The sequence below is a fragment of the Chiloscyllium plagiosum genome, unplaced genomic scaffold (genome assembly GCF_037043375.1).
Source record: "Chiloscyllium plagiosum isolate Xiang-an unplaced genomic scaffold, Cpla_swu_hap1 HiC_scaffold_4, whole genome shotgun sequence".
Classification (NCBI taxonomy): Eukaryota; Metazoa; Chordata; class Chondrichthyes; order Orectolobiformes; family Hemiscylliidae; genus Chiloscyllium; species Chiloscyllium plagiosum.
Window position 1 is genome coordinate 68,097,602 of NW_028270142.1, and position 13,281 is coordinate 68,110,882.

General features: G+C 41.7%; 1 protein-coding gene across 3 annotated transcripts in view; it reads left to right on the forward strand.

The window, feature by feature from the left end:
• Positions 1–13,281, forward strand: part of LOC122549130 (uncharacterized) — a 49,361-nt gene that overhangs the window by 18,081 nt on the left and 17,999 nt on the right. For all 3 annotated transcript variants that reach the window (XM_043688448.2, XM_043688449.2, XM_087986300.1), the window contains 2 exons: positions 1,072–1,216; positions 9,545–9,649. In XM_043688448.2, the coding sequence (XP_043544383.1) occupies positions 1,072–1,216; positions 9,545–9,649 (250 nt within the window). The remainder of the gene's footprint in view (positions 1–1,071; positions 1,217–9,544; positions 9,650–13,281) is intronic.

Below are 13,281 nucleotides of genomic sequence, written 5' to 3' on the forward strand. Positions count from 1 at the left end.
TCTGCATATCACACACTGTCTCTGCCATTATGAATATATATTGTCCTGCGTTGTAGCTTCAGGATGACACCTTATTTCTCAGTGTATTTGGGACTGCTTCTGATGTGTCCTCCTGCCTTCTTCATTGAATGAAAGTTGGTGCTGGGAGAGTGGGAAATGGGTAGATGATAAGATTGTGAAGAAATTGACTGTGGTAGAATGCAATTCTGTTATTTCTGATGGTTTTTAGCATTCAAGGATATGTCTTTAGTTATCCGATCTGTCCTCATTTGTATTTAATATGGTATTGGTGGCTAAAGCATGATTGCCGAAATTCTTAGTGTGAGGAATTTTTGATGTACAGCGGTGATTCCTGTCTATACTGTCATGGTGAGCTGCATCTGGCCCCATGGATGGGTCACCATTGCCGGGTCCTGTGCCAGACCCACACTCACACCACAACCAGGAGCCACTGGCTCTGCTCTCTGCTGCCTCACCAACAACCATGAGATCCTGGCTCAGGGTCTACCACAACCAGGTGTCCTTGGTCCTTCTGAAATCACCACCTCACTGATGCCTGGAGTCCCTGTTCCAGGCATACCATACCGCTGCCACTTCAGCCACCTCCTTGTCAATGTCTGGATTCCCTGCTCCAGGCCCACCACAATCAGGAGTCCCTGGCTCCAACAAGTCTAGACCATCAGTCACCAAGTGTCTGCTCCAGCCTCTTGCCTCCATGATTTCACCTCTTCCGCCACTGCCAACAGGAAGAAGATGAAGAGAAAAGAAAAGAAAGAAGACAAAAGTGGTAGAAAAGAAGGGAGAAAGTGGCCACCTAAAGCTGACAGACCCAGGAGCCTAATTGCTGTCTACCTTCCAGGCACTGCCTTTTTGAAATTTCTAAAATGAGCATGACCTAATTTCACTAATTGGTTAAAAAGTCCTTAGCATGATTCTGCACCAGCCAGCTCAAGTATTTGTTATCACTGTACAGTGTTTGTATTTGTTTAGATTTAATTAGTTATTTTCCTTCATATTATGCAACTGTGCAGATTTTCAATTGTCTAATAATAGCATTTGTCAATTTGCTAGGACCTTTTTATCAGTCTGTTGGAAACATATCAAAGAAATATGATACTGAGTTGACCCCTGCAGGATGGACCTTCTCTATTTGGGGAGTTATTTATACCTGGCAAGCTATATGGCTTCTGTATGCATGCATTGGATTATGCAGAAGGTAATATGATGCTCCAATTAATGTACCTACATTCATTCCTCTGTATCTGTATGTGTTCTGTTCCTGAGAACCCACATGAATGATGAAATTTGAGAATGCTGACCTTGATAAAAAAATTGTTTACAAGTTTAAAATAGTTTAAAATATCATGAATGTGCGATTTTTGCCTGCTGATATTAATTTTTATTGTTTTTTTTGGTGTGTTAGGTGAATTCATGGTTTTGTGGATAGAAAGGATTTACTGTATTGTCTCTAATCTATGCATTTTCATAGAATAGAATCCCTACAATGTAGAAACAGGCCATTTGGCCCAAGAAGGCCACACTGACTCCAAAAAGCATCCCACCCACATTCACTCCTCCTACCCTGTAACTCTGCATTTCCCACGGTTAATCCAACAAACCCACACATCCCTGGACAATATGGGCAAATAGCATAGCCAATCCAGCTAAACTGCACATCTTTGGATTGTGGAAGGAAACCGGAAAACTCAGAGGAAACCCAAGCAGACATAGGGGGAGAATGTGCAAACTCCACACAAACAGTTGTCCAAAGAGGAATTGAACCCGCGTCCCTGGTGCTATAAGGCAGCAGTGCTAATCATTGAGCCGCGTGCCATATTAAGATTGCTTGTTGAATATCATTGAATATTGTTCAATCTCCACCCATAAGGGCAGTGCAAAATAGGTAGATGTGGAACAACTGGAGCTATGAAATCAGGTTAATAAAACCGTAAATGCTATTTTATTTCGACATAAACATAGGTTGTCAACTTTAGCCACTGCCTCCTGACCTGTGACCTCCACCTTTAGAAGAAATGAAAAGAAGTAGGAGAGAGGAGGGATACATGAATGAAATTGAGGAAAATATTCAACTAAAGTTGGAGCTTTGAGTTTGCTCTCCTTGTCCCACTCCTTCACTGATCAGAATAAAGTTAAATCAAACTAGTTATAACTGGTTTATCACTGAAACAAAGTTGCTCAAAAGCAGATGCAACGATTACTGACAAACAATTTGAATTATGCAAATATTTAAATCTATCCTTTCCTAATAAAAACACTCACTCCACTCTGAAGAGAAATAAATAAATGAAAACTCTAGAGTAAACTTCAAAGTATTCTGCAACTAATTGTTAAATTCATTGTCCCAAACTGTATTTTGATTCTGAAGGCACTGGGAGTCTTCCCGGAAACTGGTTGACAGCAGGATTCTGAGCCTGTGTTGGAACATGATCATCTTGTTTGGAGGTAGTTCGAGCTTTCACTACAACAAGATCTCCATGTATGACTGGAGTCTGAGCTTCCCTGGACTTTGTGAGGCTTCTATTAATTCCACAATGGAAGTGGAAACCTTCACTATCTTACTGTACATCATAGTTAGATCTATGATGCTGCTGCTGGGGTTAGTCACCACTTCCAACAGTAAGGGATAGTTGTAAACTTCGTACAGACAACTGTGCCAAGTTTGTGTCTGATAATGAATCACTACCATGCGCAGTTTTTTTCTGAATGCCACTCTATGAAAGTCTTCTGCAGCAGAATTCATATATGCCCTCAGCATCCAGCAAGTGACACCCCCAGCACTCTTGCACAGGTGGCAAGCCCTTTGTGACCATCTTCACCACATGGAAATCCCATCTCTAAGCTATCTTTTAACTTATACTCAATTTAATGTATCTGAGCTGGTGTGACTGTGGTGCCATTCCTTCATTATCCTTTTATCCCACCACTGGTTAGGTGGCAGTTCTTGGAGTATCTGAAAGAGAAGGGTACAAGGATATGGGGAGGTAAGCCAGAGTTACCCATCTGAAGATTGTAAATCAGAAGTAATTATAGAATGAGAGATAAGTGGATAAGAATTTAGGTCTGATGATTCCATCATCTTTTGATTATTTCAGTTCTCCCTCTGGCCACAGCAACATTGATTCGCACAGTCTTCTCCAAAACCGTCATGCTTGTTCTCTGCCAGTTATCTCCAGATTGTATTAGAGTACAGGTTCACCCAGAAATGAGGAGGAATTTCTTCTCTCAGTCAGTAGTGAGTATGTAGAAATTTTTGATTATAGAAAGGTGTTGAGCTGGGTTGTTAACATATCCAAGGCTGAGATAGATGTTTAATTAGCAAAGGAATTTAGGATTATGGTGAAAAGCAGGAAAATGGAGTTGAAGATCGTCAGATTTAAACCTTCCCAGGGAGGTTAACGAGTATAGTACAATGAGTGACCTGGCAGCGTATGAAATGTGGTTATGAGAGTTGCAGCGGTGCTAAGTGTATGTCACTCAAACTGAAGGTGTGAATGCTAGTTTGATTGATGAAAATTGGGCTAGTGAGGGATCGGTATTTGGTACATTGAGTCGAGTGTGAGGTGACAGATGCAGTTGTCTTTGACAGTGCACTAAATAATTTTTATGACTGGTCTGAGCTCTTGTGTAGCATTGTGACCAGGTCCTTTGGATGAGAATTCTAACGTCAACCAACATGGCTGTCTGCTGTCATTGCCTTTGGAAAGTTTGTCTGAAAGTGGTCCTATTTGGAAAGATGTTTTCTCTTCAATCTCCACAAGTTGTTCAGTGCAGTGTCAGAAAATGTTTGAACATGATCTCTTCCCCAGCGCAATATAATTTGCCTTGCTTCCTGTTCAGACTGTCTTTCACAAGTAGCTGCTTCTCCTGAACAGAAACAAAGCTGGCTTTGATTGGTTCACTAAGCCTTGCCTCAACAAAACCACTCAGTAAGTTATTCAGCTCTGGCCCAGAGATCAATTGTACGAGTTAGCGTCAAGTTACTGTGCTGTCTGTATCAGTGAGAATAGACATGGATTAGTTAAGCATCAATCCTCAAGCCTGCTTTTGGGGTCTGGCCAATTGAGGTACCAAGGATTTAATACCCATCAATTAGATTCCACTATAAATCCCTTTAACTATTTTGAGGATTTATTTAGTTGTCTCTAAGCAACAAAGCTGGAGCAAGGACCAAATATCAACAAAATAACATGACCTTGTGATTTGTTCAATGATTTAAAAGACTGGCAAACAATTATATCTATAACAGGACATGGTTAGGAGAGACTGCAACTCAAATCCCAGAGTATTATGTACAGCTTTGGTGTCGATGTTTTTGAAAATGAGAGATAATTATGTTGGAAGCAGTTTAAAGAAGGTTTGTGTTACAACTCAACTAGATAACATGCTGGAATTCAAGTCCCACTACTCCCAAAGTCATCACAAAAGTTAAAGATTTTAAAATTATGCAGAGTTCACCAAATTACCTGATTTTCAGGTAAACCCAAGTTGATATAAAGGTTTATACACAAACAAGAATGATTATTTATTGCTTGTAATTAGACACGAGCTACAGATAAGTAGTTCTGAACCATCACCATTTAATACTACTAATTACCACACCTATTGCCTTTGCATAAACAGACAGAGTTAGATAGGTTAGGGGCAGAGGGGATCAAAACTGGAAATACAGTTCAGTGGTCTTTGTTCCCAGGTTCTGTTATTGAGATAATCTTTATCACTCTCCTGCTGGCCAGAACATTGCTTCAGTCTTCTCCTCAGATGCTTCCACTAGTTGATAAGAGACAAAGGCGGCTTGTTCCCTTATATAAGATCTCTCATTTATTAATTGAAACATCATAGAATGCCTACAGTGTGGAAATAGGCCATTCAGCCCATCAAGTCTACACAGACCGTCCAAAGAGTAACCTACCCAAACACCCTGTAACCCCTCATTTACCATAGCTAACCCACCTCACCTACACACTATGGGGCAATTTAGCATGGCACATCCACCTAACATGCACATCTTTGGACTGTGGAAGGAAACCAGAGCACCCAATGGGAACTCATGCAGACACAGGAGACACATACAAACTCCACAACAATTGAATCTGGATCCCTGACACTATGAGACAGCAGTGCTAACCACTGTGCCACTATAACCTATAACAGTTACATGAAAGATAAGCTAGTTCCTTCAGGTTTACAATGAGTTGTGATTATAAAGAGTGGAGAGGCCACTCCTGAGCTGGGCAAGAATTGAAAATGTTTCTCTTTCTCTATCTGTCTCTCCCTCTCTGTATGAATTGTTCCCAACTCCAAGCTGTTGAGTATCTTGAGAACCAATCACAATTGTTGTTGGCTGGTAAAAAGATCTCTATCATTGATGACTGCTAACTAGTCCATCCACCAGTCAACTTTGTGAAGTCAACAAAGGTTTGCATTGTATACCCCTGGGCTCTAAATCATCATCACAGTGTCATAGAGATGTATAGCACGGAAACAGACCCTTCGGTCCAACTCATCCATGCCAACCAGATATTCCAATCCAATCTAGTCCCATTTGCCAGCACCCGGCCCATATCCCTCCAGATCCTTCCTATTCATATACCCATCCAGATGCCTTTTAAATGTTGCAATTGTACTAGCCTCCACCACTTCTTCTGGTACACGTACCACCCTCTGCGTGAAAACGTTGCCCCTTAGGTCTCTTTTATATCTTTCCCTTCTAATCCTAAACCTATGCCCTCTAGTTCTGGACTACTCCACCCCAGGAAAAGACTTTGTCTATTTATCCTATCCATGCACCTCATGATTTTATAAACTTATATAAGGTCACACCTCAGCCTCTGACACTCCAAGGAAAACAGCCCCAGCCTATTCAGCCTCTCCCTATAGCTCAAATCCTTCAACCCTGGTAACATCCTTGCAAATTTTTTCTGAACTATTTCAAGTTTTACAACATCCTTCTGATAGGAAGGAGACCAGAATTGCACGCAATATTCCAAAAATGGCCTAACCAATGTTCTGTACTCAATACTCTGACCAATAAAGGAAAGCATACCAAACACCTTCTTCCATGAGTCAATTGGCCCATCAGATCAAGATCCCATTGTAATCTGAGGTAACCTTCACTGTCCACTACACTTCCAATTTTGCTGTCATCTACAAACGTAGCTCCAACTAATTCTTGTTCAAAGAGTTCTTCACTATCCTATTTACCTGCGACTCTACTTACAAGGAGCTATGAACCTGCACTCCAAGGTCTCTTTGTTCAGCAACACTCCCTAGGACCTTACCATGAAGTGTATAAGTTCTGCTAAGATTTGCTTTCCCAAAATGAAGCATCTCGCAGTTATCTAAAATAAACTCCATCTGCCACTCCTCAGCCCATTGGCCCATCTGATCAAGATCCCACTGTAATGGGAGGTAACCTTCTTTGCTGTCCACTACACCTCCAATTTTGGTGTTATCTGCAAACTTAGCTCCAACTAATTCTTGTTCAAAGAGTTGTTCACACAGTGTCTGCAAATGCGTGATCACAGAATCAAACATTGATTTTAAAACAACCTAGTCCACTCATTTCAGTCCACAGTTTTTTTAAACACTTACTAATGTGATTTATTCCTGTAATGAAAATGTTATTTCACCATGAACACGCTGGGCATTTACCTATTGTATGTTCAGAGGAATAAGGTGTCATCTTTATTGAGATCTATAATATGTTGAGGGAACTTAACAGTCTGAAAGGATGTTTTTCATTGTGAGGGAGTCTAGAAATTGGGGATGCAGTCTAGAATAAGATTCCTCCCCTCAGTGTAGATTGAGCTGTTGAACTCATTCAGGGCTGAGTTAGATTTCTGTTAGACCAAGGAATGAGGGTTAAGGGAATCAGGGTGAGGGTTCAGGGTAGATGGGAAAGTAGAACTAAGACCGCAACTAGACCAATCATTTGACAGGCTCGAATGTCAAAATGACCCACTCCTGTTCCTGAGACCCATTTTCCAAAATCAGTGAATCGTATTAGCACTTGTAGAGTGAGGCAATTGGTCAGGTCATTCCACTAGCTGTTAAGAATATAATGGAATAAAAATTACTGCAGATGTAAAGTGTAATTGTAGAATCGTAGATTGGCTGCAGATTGTGGACATTTTAGTTTCCTTCAACTAACATAATCACCAATTAAATATTAAATGAAAGTCAAGACCATATGCAGTCTGCAGCTAAATCAAGAGCACAAAGATAAATGTTATCAACCAATGACACCAGTTACCTATTTTGTAATTTAAAAAAAAGGAATTAAAAGTAAATGAATAAGGGCACCAGGGTAAACAAATATGATTCAATTCCCATGTTAGAGTCGTGCATTCTGTTGTAGTTAGATAATAGTTTGTGTGCTAATGTGGATGGACTCAAAACTTGGAAGTATAGTATACCGTAGGGAGAATATTGATAGACTTCAAAAGGTCATAACACAGGTGGAGGAATGGGCAGACAATTGACAGATAAAGTTCACTACAGATAAATGTGAAGGACTCAGTTTATTGAAAGAATAGGAAGATGTAATTGAAATAAAGGCTACAAATAAAGGTGGCATGATGACACAGTGGTTGGCACTGCTGCCTTACAGTACCTGGGACCTGAGTTTGATCAAAGCCTTCGGTGACTCAGTATATGAAGAGTGCATCTTATCTCTGAGTGGGTTTCTGCTGGGTGTTCCAGTGTCCTCCCACAGTCCAAAGCTATGTGAGAGGTGGATTGGCCATGCTAAATTGTCTCATAGCCACAGGGATATGCACACGAAATGGATTAACCAAGGTAAATGTGAGGTTATGGAGATAGGGTGGGAGTTCAGGGTGCAGGCTTGATGGGCTGAATAGAGTCATAGAGATGTACAGCATAGAAACAGACCCTTTGGTCCAACCTGTCCATGCCGACCAGATATCCCAACCCAATCTAGTCCCACCTGCCAGCACCCGGCCCATATTCCTACAAACCCTTCCTATTCATATACCCATCCAAGTGCCTCTTAAAGGTTGCAATTGTACCAGCCTCCACCACATCCTCTGGCAGCTCATTCCATACACGTACCACCCACTGCGTGAAAAAGTTGCCCCTTAGGTCTCTTCTTTATCTTTCCCCTCTCATCCTAAACTATGCCCTCTAGTTCTGGACTCCCCAATCCCAGGGAAAAGACTTTGTCTATTTATCCTATCCATGCCCCTCATAATTTTGTAAACCTCAATAAGGTCACCACTCAGCCTCCGACGCTCCAGGGAAAACAGCCCCAGCATGTTCAGCCTCTCCCTGTAGCTCAAATCCTCCTATCCTGGCAAAATCCTTGTAAATCTTTTCTGAACCGTTTCAAGTTTCACAATATCTTTCCGATAGGAAGGAGACCAGAATTGCATGCAATATTCCAACAGTGGTCTAACCAATGTCCTGCATAGCCGCAACATGACCTCCCAACTCCTGTACTCAATACTCTGACCAATGAAGGAAAGCAGACCAAACGCCTTCTTCACTATCCTATTGACCTGCGACTCCATTTTCCAGGAGCTATGAACCTGCACTCCAAGGTCTCTTTGTTCAGCAACACTCCCTAGGACCTGACCATTAAGTGTATAACTCCTGCTAAGATTTGCTTTCCCAAAAGGCAGCATCTCGCACTTATCTGAATTAAACTCCATCTGCCACTTCTCAGCCCATTGGCCCATCTGGTCCAGATCCTGTTGTAATCTGAGGTAACTCTCTTCGCTGTCCACTACACCTCCAATTTTAGTGTCATCTGCAAACTTACTAACTATACCTGTTATGCTCGCATCCAAATCATTTATGTAAATGACAAAAAGTAGAGGACCCAGCACTGATCCTTGTGGCACTCCATTGGTCACAGGCCTGCAGTCTGAAAAACAATCCTCCACCACCACCCTCTGTCTTCTACCTTTGAGCCAGTTCTGTATCCAAATGGCTAGTTCTCCCTTTATTCCATGAGATTTGACCTTGCTAATCAGTCTCCCATGGGGAACCTTGTCGAACGCCTTACTGACGTCCATATAGATCACATCTACTGCTCTGCCCTCATTAATCTTCTTTGTTACTTCTTCAAAAAACTCAATCAAGAATGCTCTTTATCTGGACGGTCAGGGGTAAATATTAAAAATCAGTGAAAGTGGCAGGGTAGGTGGAGAGTCTAACAAAACATGGAATGCTGGGCTTTATTAATAAGAGTCTGGATCAGTGGTGCTGGAAGAGCACAGCAATTCAGGCAGCATCCGACGCTCGTTGGATGCTGCCTGAATTACTGTGCTCTTCCAGTACCACTGATCCAGAATCTGGTTTCCAGCATCTGCAGTCATTGTTTTTACCCTTTATTAATAAGAGTGTCAAGTAGAAAAGCAAGGAAGGTGGGGTAGTCTCCTGGAGGGTGTATAAGGTGCTGTCTAATGGCAACTTATTCCTTAGTATATTTTGATTTTTCCAGTCTTACAAACAAATGCACTATTGTTATTAATTTGTTTCTTCTTAATATGTATTCACACAGGAGTGCCCTTACATGGATGCCTTCCATACTACCGTGCCCTTTTTACATCATTTGGATTACAAACAATCTTTTGAACATAGGTTGGCTTTTTCTTTGGGATAGAGAGTAAGTGACAGAAAGCTACTTCAATCACATTCAGTAAGATTGCCATGATTATTCTTGTAGTAAATGCTGTCGTTTTGAATATGGCAGAGTGTGTTAATATTCTACCAAGATGCTGGAATTTGCTGGACTAGACATTACAGTATGTATACCTTTGTTGTGCTACTGACTTGACGTGTCTTGATTTTGTTTAGTTCTCATTATGTTCTTATCGTGGCTGCCTTGACTTTGAGTCAGAAGGCTCTGGGTTCAAGGATTTGTACAAATGCAAGCTGACACTTCAGTGCAGTACACTGAGAAGCGATGTCTTGCAGATGAGACAGTAAATGGACACCACCCAGGAAGCAGGTGATGCAGGGGAATGTGGTGATTCAAATTGATAATATCACAGGAAGTTATGGACATAATAGTTATATCAATAAAATGATGGAAGAAATCAACAGTGGCTCCACCAGGGCCACTCAGCTCCTAATCTTATCACCGTCTTGATTCAAACATGGACAAAAGAGCTAAATTCCAGAAGTGAGGTGAGAGAGATAGCCATTGACAGCAAGGCAACTTTTCACCAGGTCTGGCATCAAGGCACCCTAGCAAATCAATGGGTATCAGGGGTCAAACGTTCAGCTGGTTGCAGTCATATTGGCACATAGCAAAATGGTTCTGATTGTTGGAGGTCAGTCGTCTGATCTCTTGAACATCTCTGCATGAGTTCCTCAGAGCACCAGTGCTGGGGAAGAAGGGACATGTTCTGATGGAACGGTCTTCATGTGAACCATGTTGGGACCAGAATCCTAGCGAACAGTATCACTTGGGCTGTAGACAGGGATTTAAACTAAATGGGTAAGGGGGAGTGGAGTGCTCAGTTACAGAAGAAATTAGAAAGCTTGAAGTCAGGAGAGGTTATTAAAATCTTCAGCACAGACACAAATAGGACAAAGTGTATGGAAATGGTTAGCAATCAAACTTCAAGTACACTGGACAAACGAATAACAATGAGAAGAGCGATGATTAATATATGACTGAAGATGTTAGATCTGAATGCACGCAGTTTAAGGAATAAGGTAAATGAGCTTGTTGGCACAGATCAAAATTGGCAGGTGTGACATTAGATGGGCATCACGGAGACGTGACTGCAAGGGGCTCAGGATTGGGAGCTGAATATACAAGGATATGCATCCTATTGAGAAGATAGGTAGGTGGGCAGTGGAGATGAGGTTGCCTTGTTAGTAAGAAATGATATTAAATCAATACTAAGAATTAAAGTACAGTCATATGGTGTAGAATCTGTGTGGGGAGAATTGAGGAACAGCAAAAGTGAAAAAAAACATAGTTGGAGTTACGTACGGGTCTCCAAACAGTAGTCAGGAGCTGGGGCATAAGGTACACCAGAAGATAGAAAAAATTATTAGGAAAGGCAAAGTTACAGTGATCATAGGGGCTTTCAATATGCAGGTGGACTGGAAAAATCAGGTTGGTAGTGGATTGCAAGGAAAGGAATTTGTGGAATGACTGCGAATGGTTTTTTTGGAACAGCTTGTGGTGGAGCCCACTAGGGAACAGGCAATACTGGATTTAGTGTTGTGCAATGAGTTAGACTTGATAAGGGAGTTTAAGGTGAAGGAACCCTTTTGAGGCAGTCATTATAATGTGATTGAATTTACTCTGCAATTTGAGAAGAAGAAAATAGAATCAGAGGTAATGGCATTGCAGCTGAATAAAGGCAACTACAGAGGCATGAGGAAGGAGATGAAGAGAACTGATTGGGAGAGGAGCCAGCGGGAGAGACAGTGGAACAGCAATGGCAGGAGTTTCTGGGAGTAATTCAGGAGACACAGCAGAGATTCATCCCTCAGAAAAAGAAGCATGGAACAGGGAGGATGAGGCAACCAAGACTGACTAGGGAAGTCAGGGAAAGCATAAAAGTGAATGAAAAAGCATATAATGTGGTGAAGGGCAGTGGGAAACCAGAGGATTGGGAAGCTGACAAAGACCATCAGAGGGCATCAAAAAAATAAGTAAGGAGGGAGAAGATTAAATATGAGAGTATGCTAGCCAGTAATATAAAGGAAGACTATAAGAGTTTGTTTATACATATAAAGAGCAGAAGTGAGGCAAAAGTGGACTTTGGGCCACTGGAAAATGATGCTGGAGATATAGTAGTGAGGAACAAGAAAATGGCTAAGGAACTGAACAATTACTTTGCATCAGTCTTCACGGTAGAAGACATGAAAAATTCAAGAGCGTGAGGGGGCAGAGCTGAGTATGGTGGCCATCACCAAGGAGATGATGCTAGAAAAACTGAATGGCCTGAAAATGGATAAGTCATCTGGATCAGATGGACTACACACAGAGTTCGAAGAGAAATAGCTGAAGAGATAGTGGACGCATTAGTGATGATCTTTCAGGAATCAGTAGAATCAGAAAGGGTCCCATAGAAGTGTAAAATCACTAATGTGATGCCTCTGTTTAAAAAGGGAGTATGGCAGAAGAGGGAAAATTACAGACCGATTAGCCTAACCTCGGTTTAGATAAGATCCTGGAATCTATTGTGAAGGTTGAGATTTCTGAATACATGGAAATGTATGGTAAATAGGGCAAAGTTAACATGGTTTCATCAAGGAGAAGTCATGCCTGACAAATCTTTGAGAATTCTTTGAGGCAGGAACGAGCAGGTTAGATCAAGGAGAGCCAATGGATGTTACCGACTTGGACTTCAAGAAGGCCTTTGACAAGGTGCCACACAGGAGGCTACTGAGTAAGGTAAGAGCCTATGGTGTCAGAGGCAAGGGGCTAGCATGGATAGAAGCTTGACTGGCAGAAAGCAGAGAATGGGGATTAAAGGGCCCTTTTCAGGATGGCAGCTGGTGACAAGTGGTGTTCCACAAGGCTCAGTGTTGGGACCACAATTTTTCACTCCATACATTAATTATCTAGATGAAGGAACTGAGGGCATTTTGGCTAAGTTTGCAGACAATACAAAGATAGGTAGAGGGACATATAGGTGAGGAGGCTGCAGAAGGAATTGGACAATTTAGGAGAGTGTGCAAAGAAGTGGCAGATGGAGTACAATGTGGGAAAGTATGAGGTCGTGCACTTTGGTAGGAAGAGTAGAGACATGGACTATTTTATAACTGGGAAGAAAATTCAGAAGTCTGAAGTGCAACGAGACTTGGGAGTTCTAGTCCAGGATTCTCTCAAGGTAAACTTGCAGGTTGAGTCAGTACTTAGGAAGGCAAATGCAATTATGGCATTTATTTTGAGAGGACTAGAATATAAAAGCAGGGATGTACTTCTGAGGCTCTGATCAAACCACATTTGGTGTATTGTACGCATATCTCAGGAAGGATGTACTGGCCCTGGAGCGTGTTCAGAGGAGGTTCACGAGATGGTCCCAGGAATGAAAAGCTTAACATGCGAATGATATTTGAGGACTTAGGTGTATACTCAATGGATAAGGAGAGATCTAATTGAACCATACAGAATCCTGAATGGCCTGGACAGAGTAGATGTTGGGAAGATGTGTCCATTGTTAGGAGAGAATAGGACTCGAGGGTACAGCCTTAGAGTAAAGGGAAGACCTTTTAGAATGGAGATAAAGAGAAACATTATCACCCAGAGAATGGCGAATCTATGAA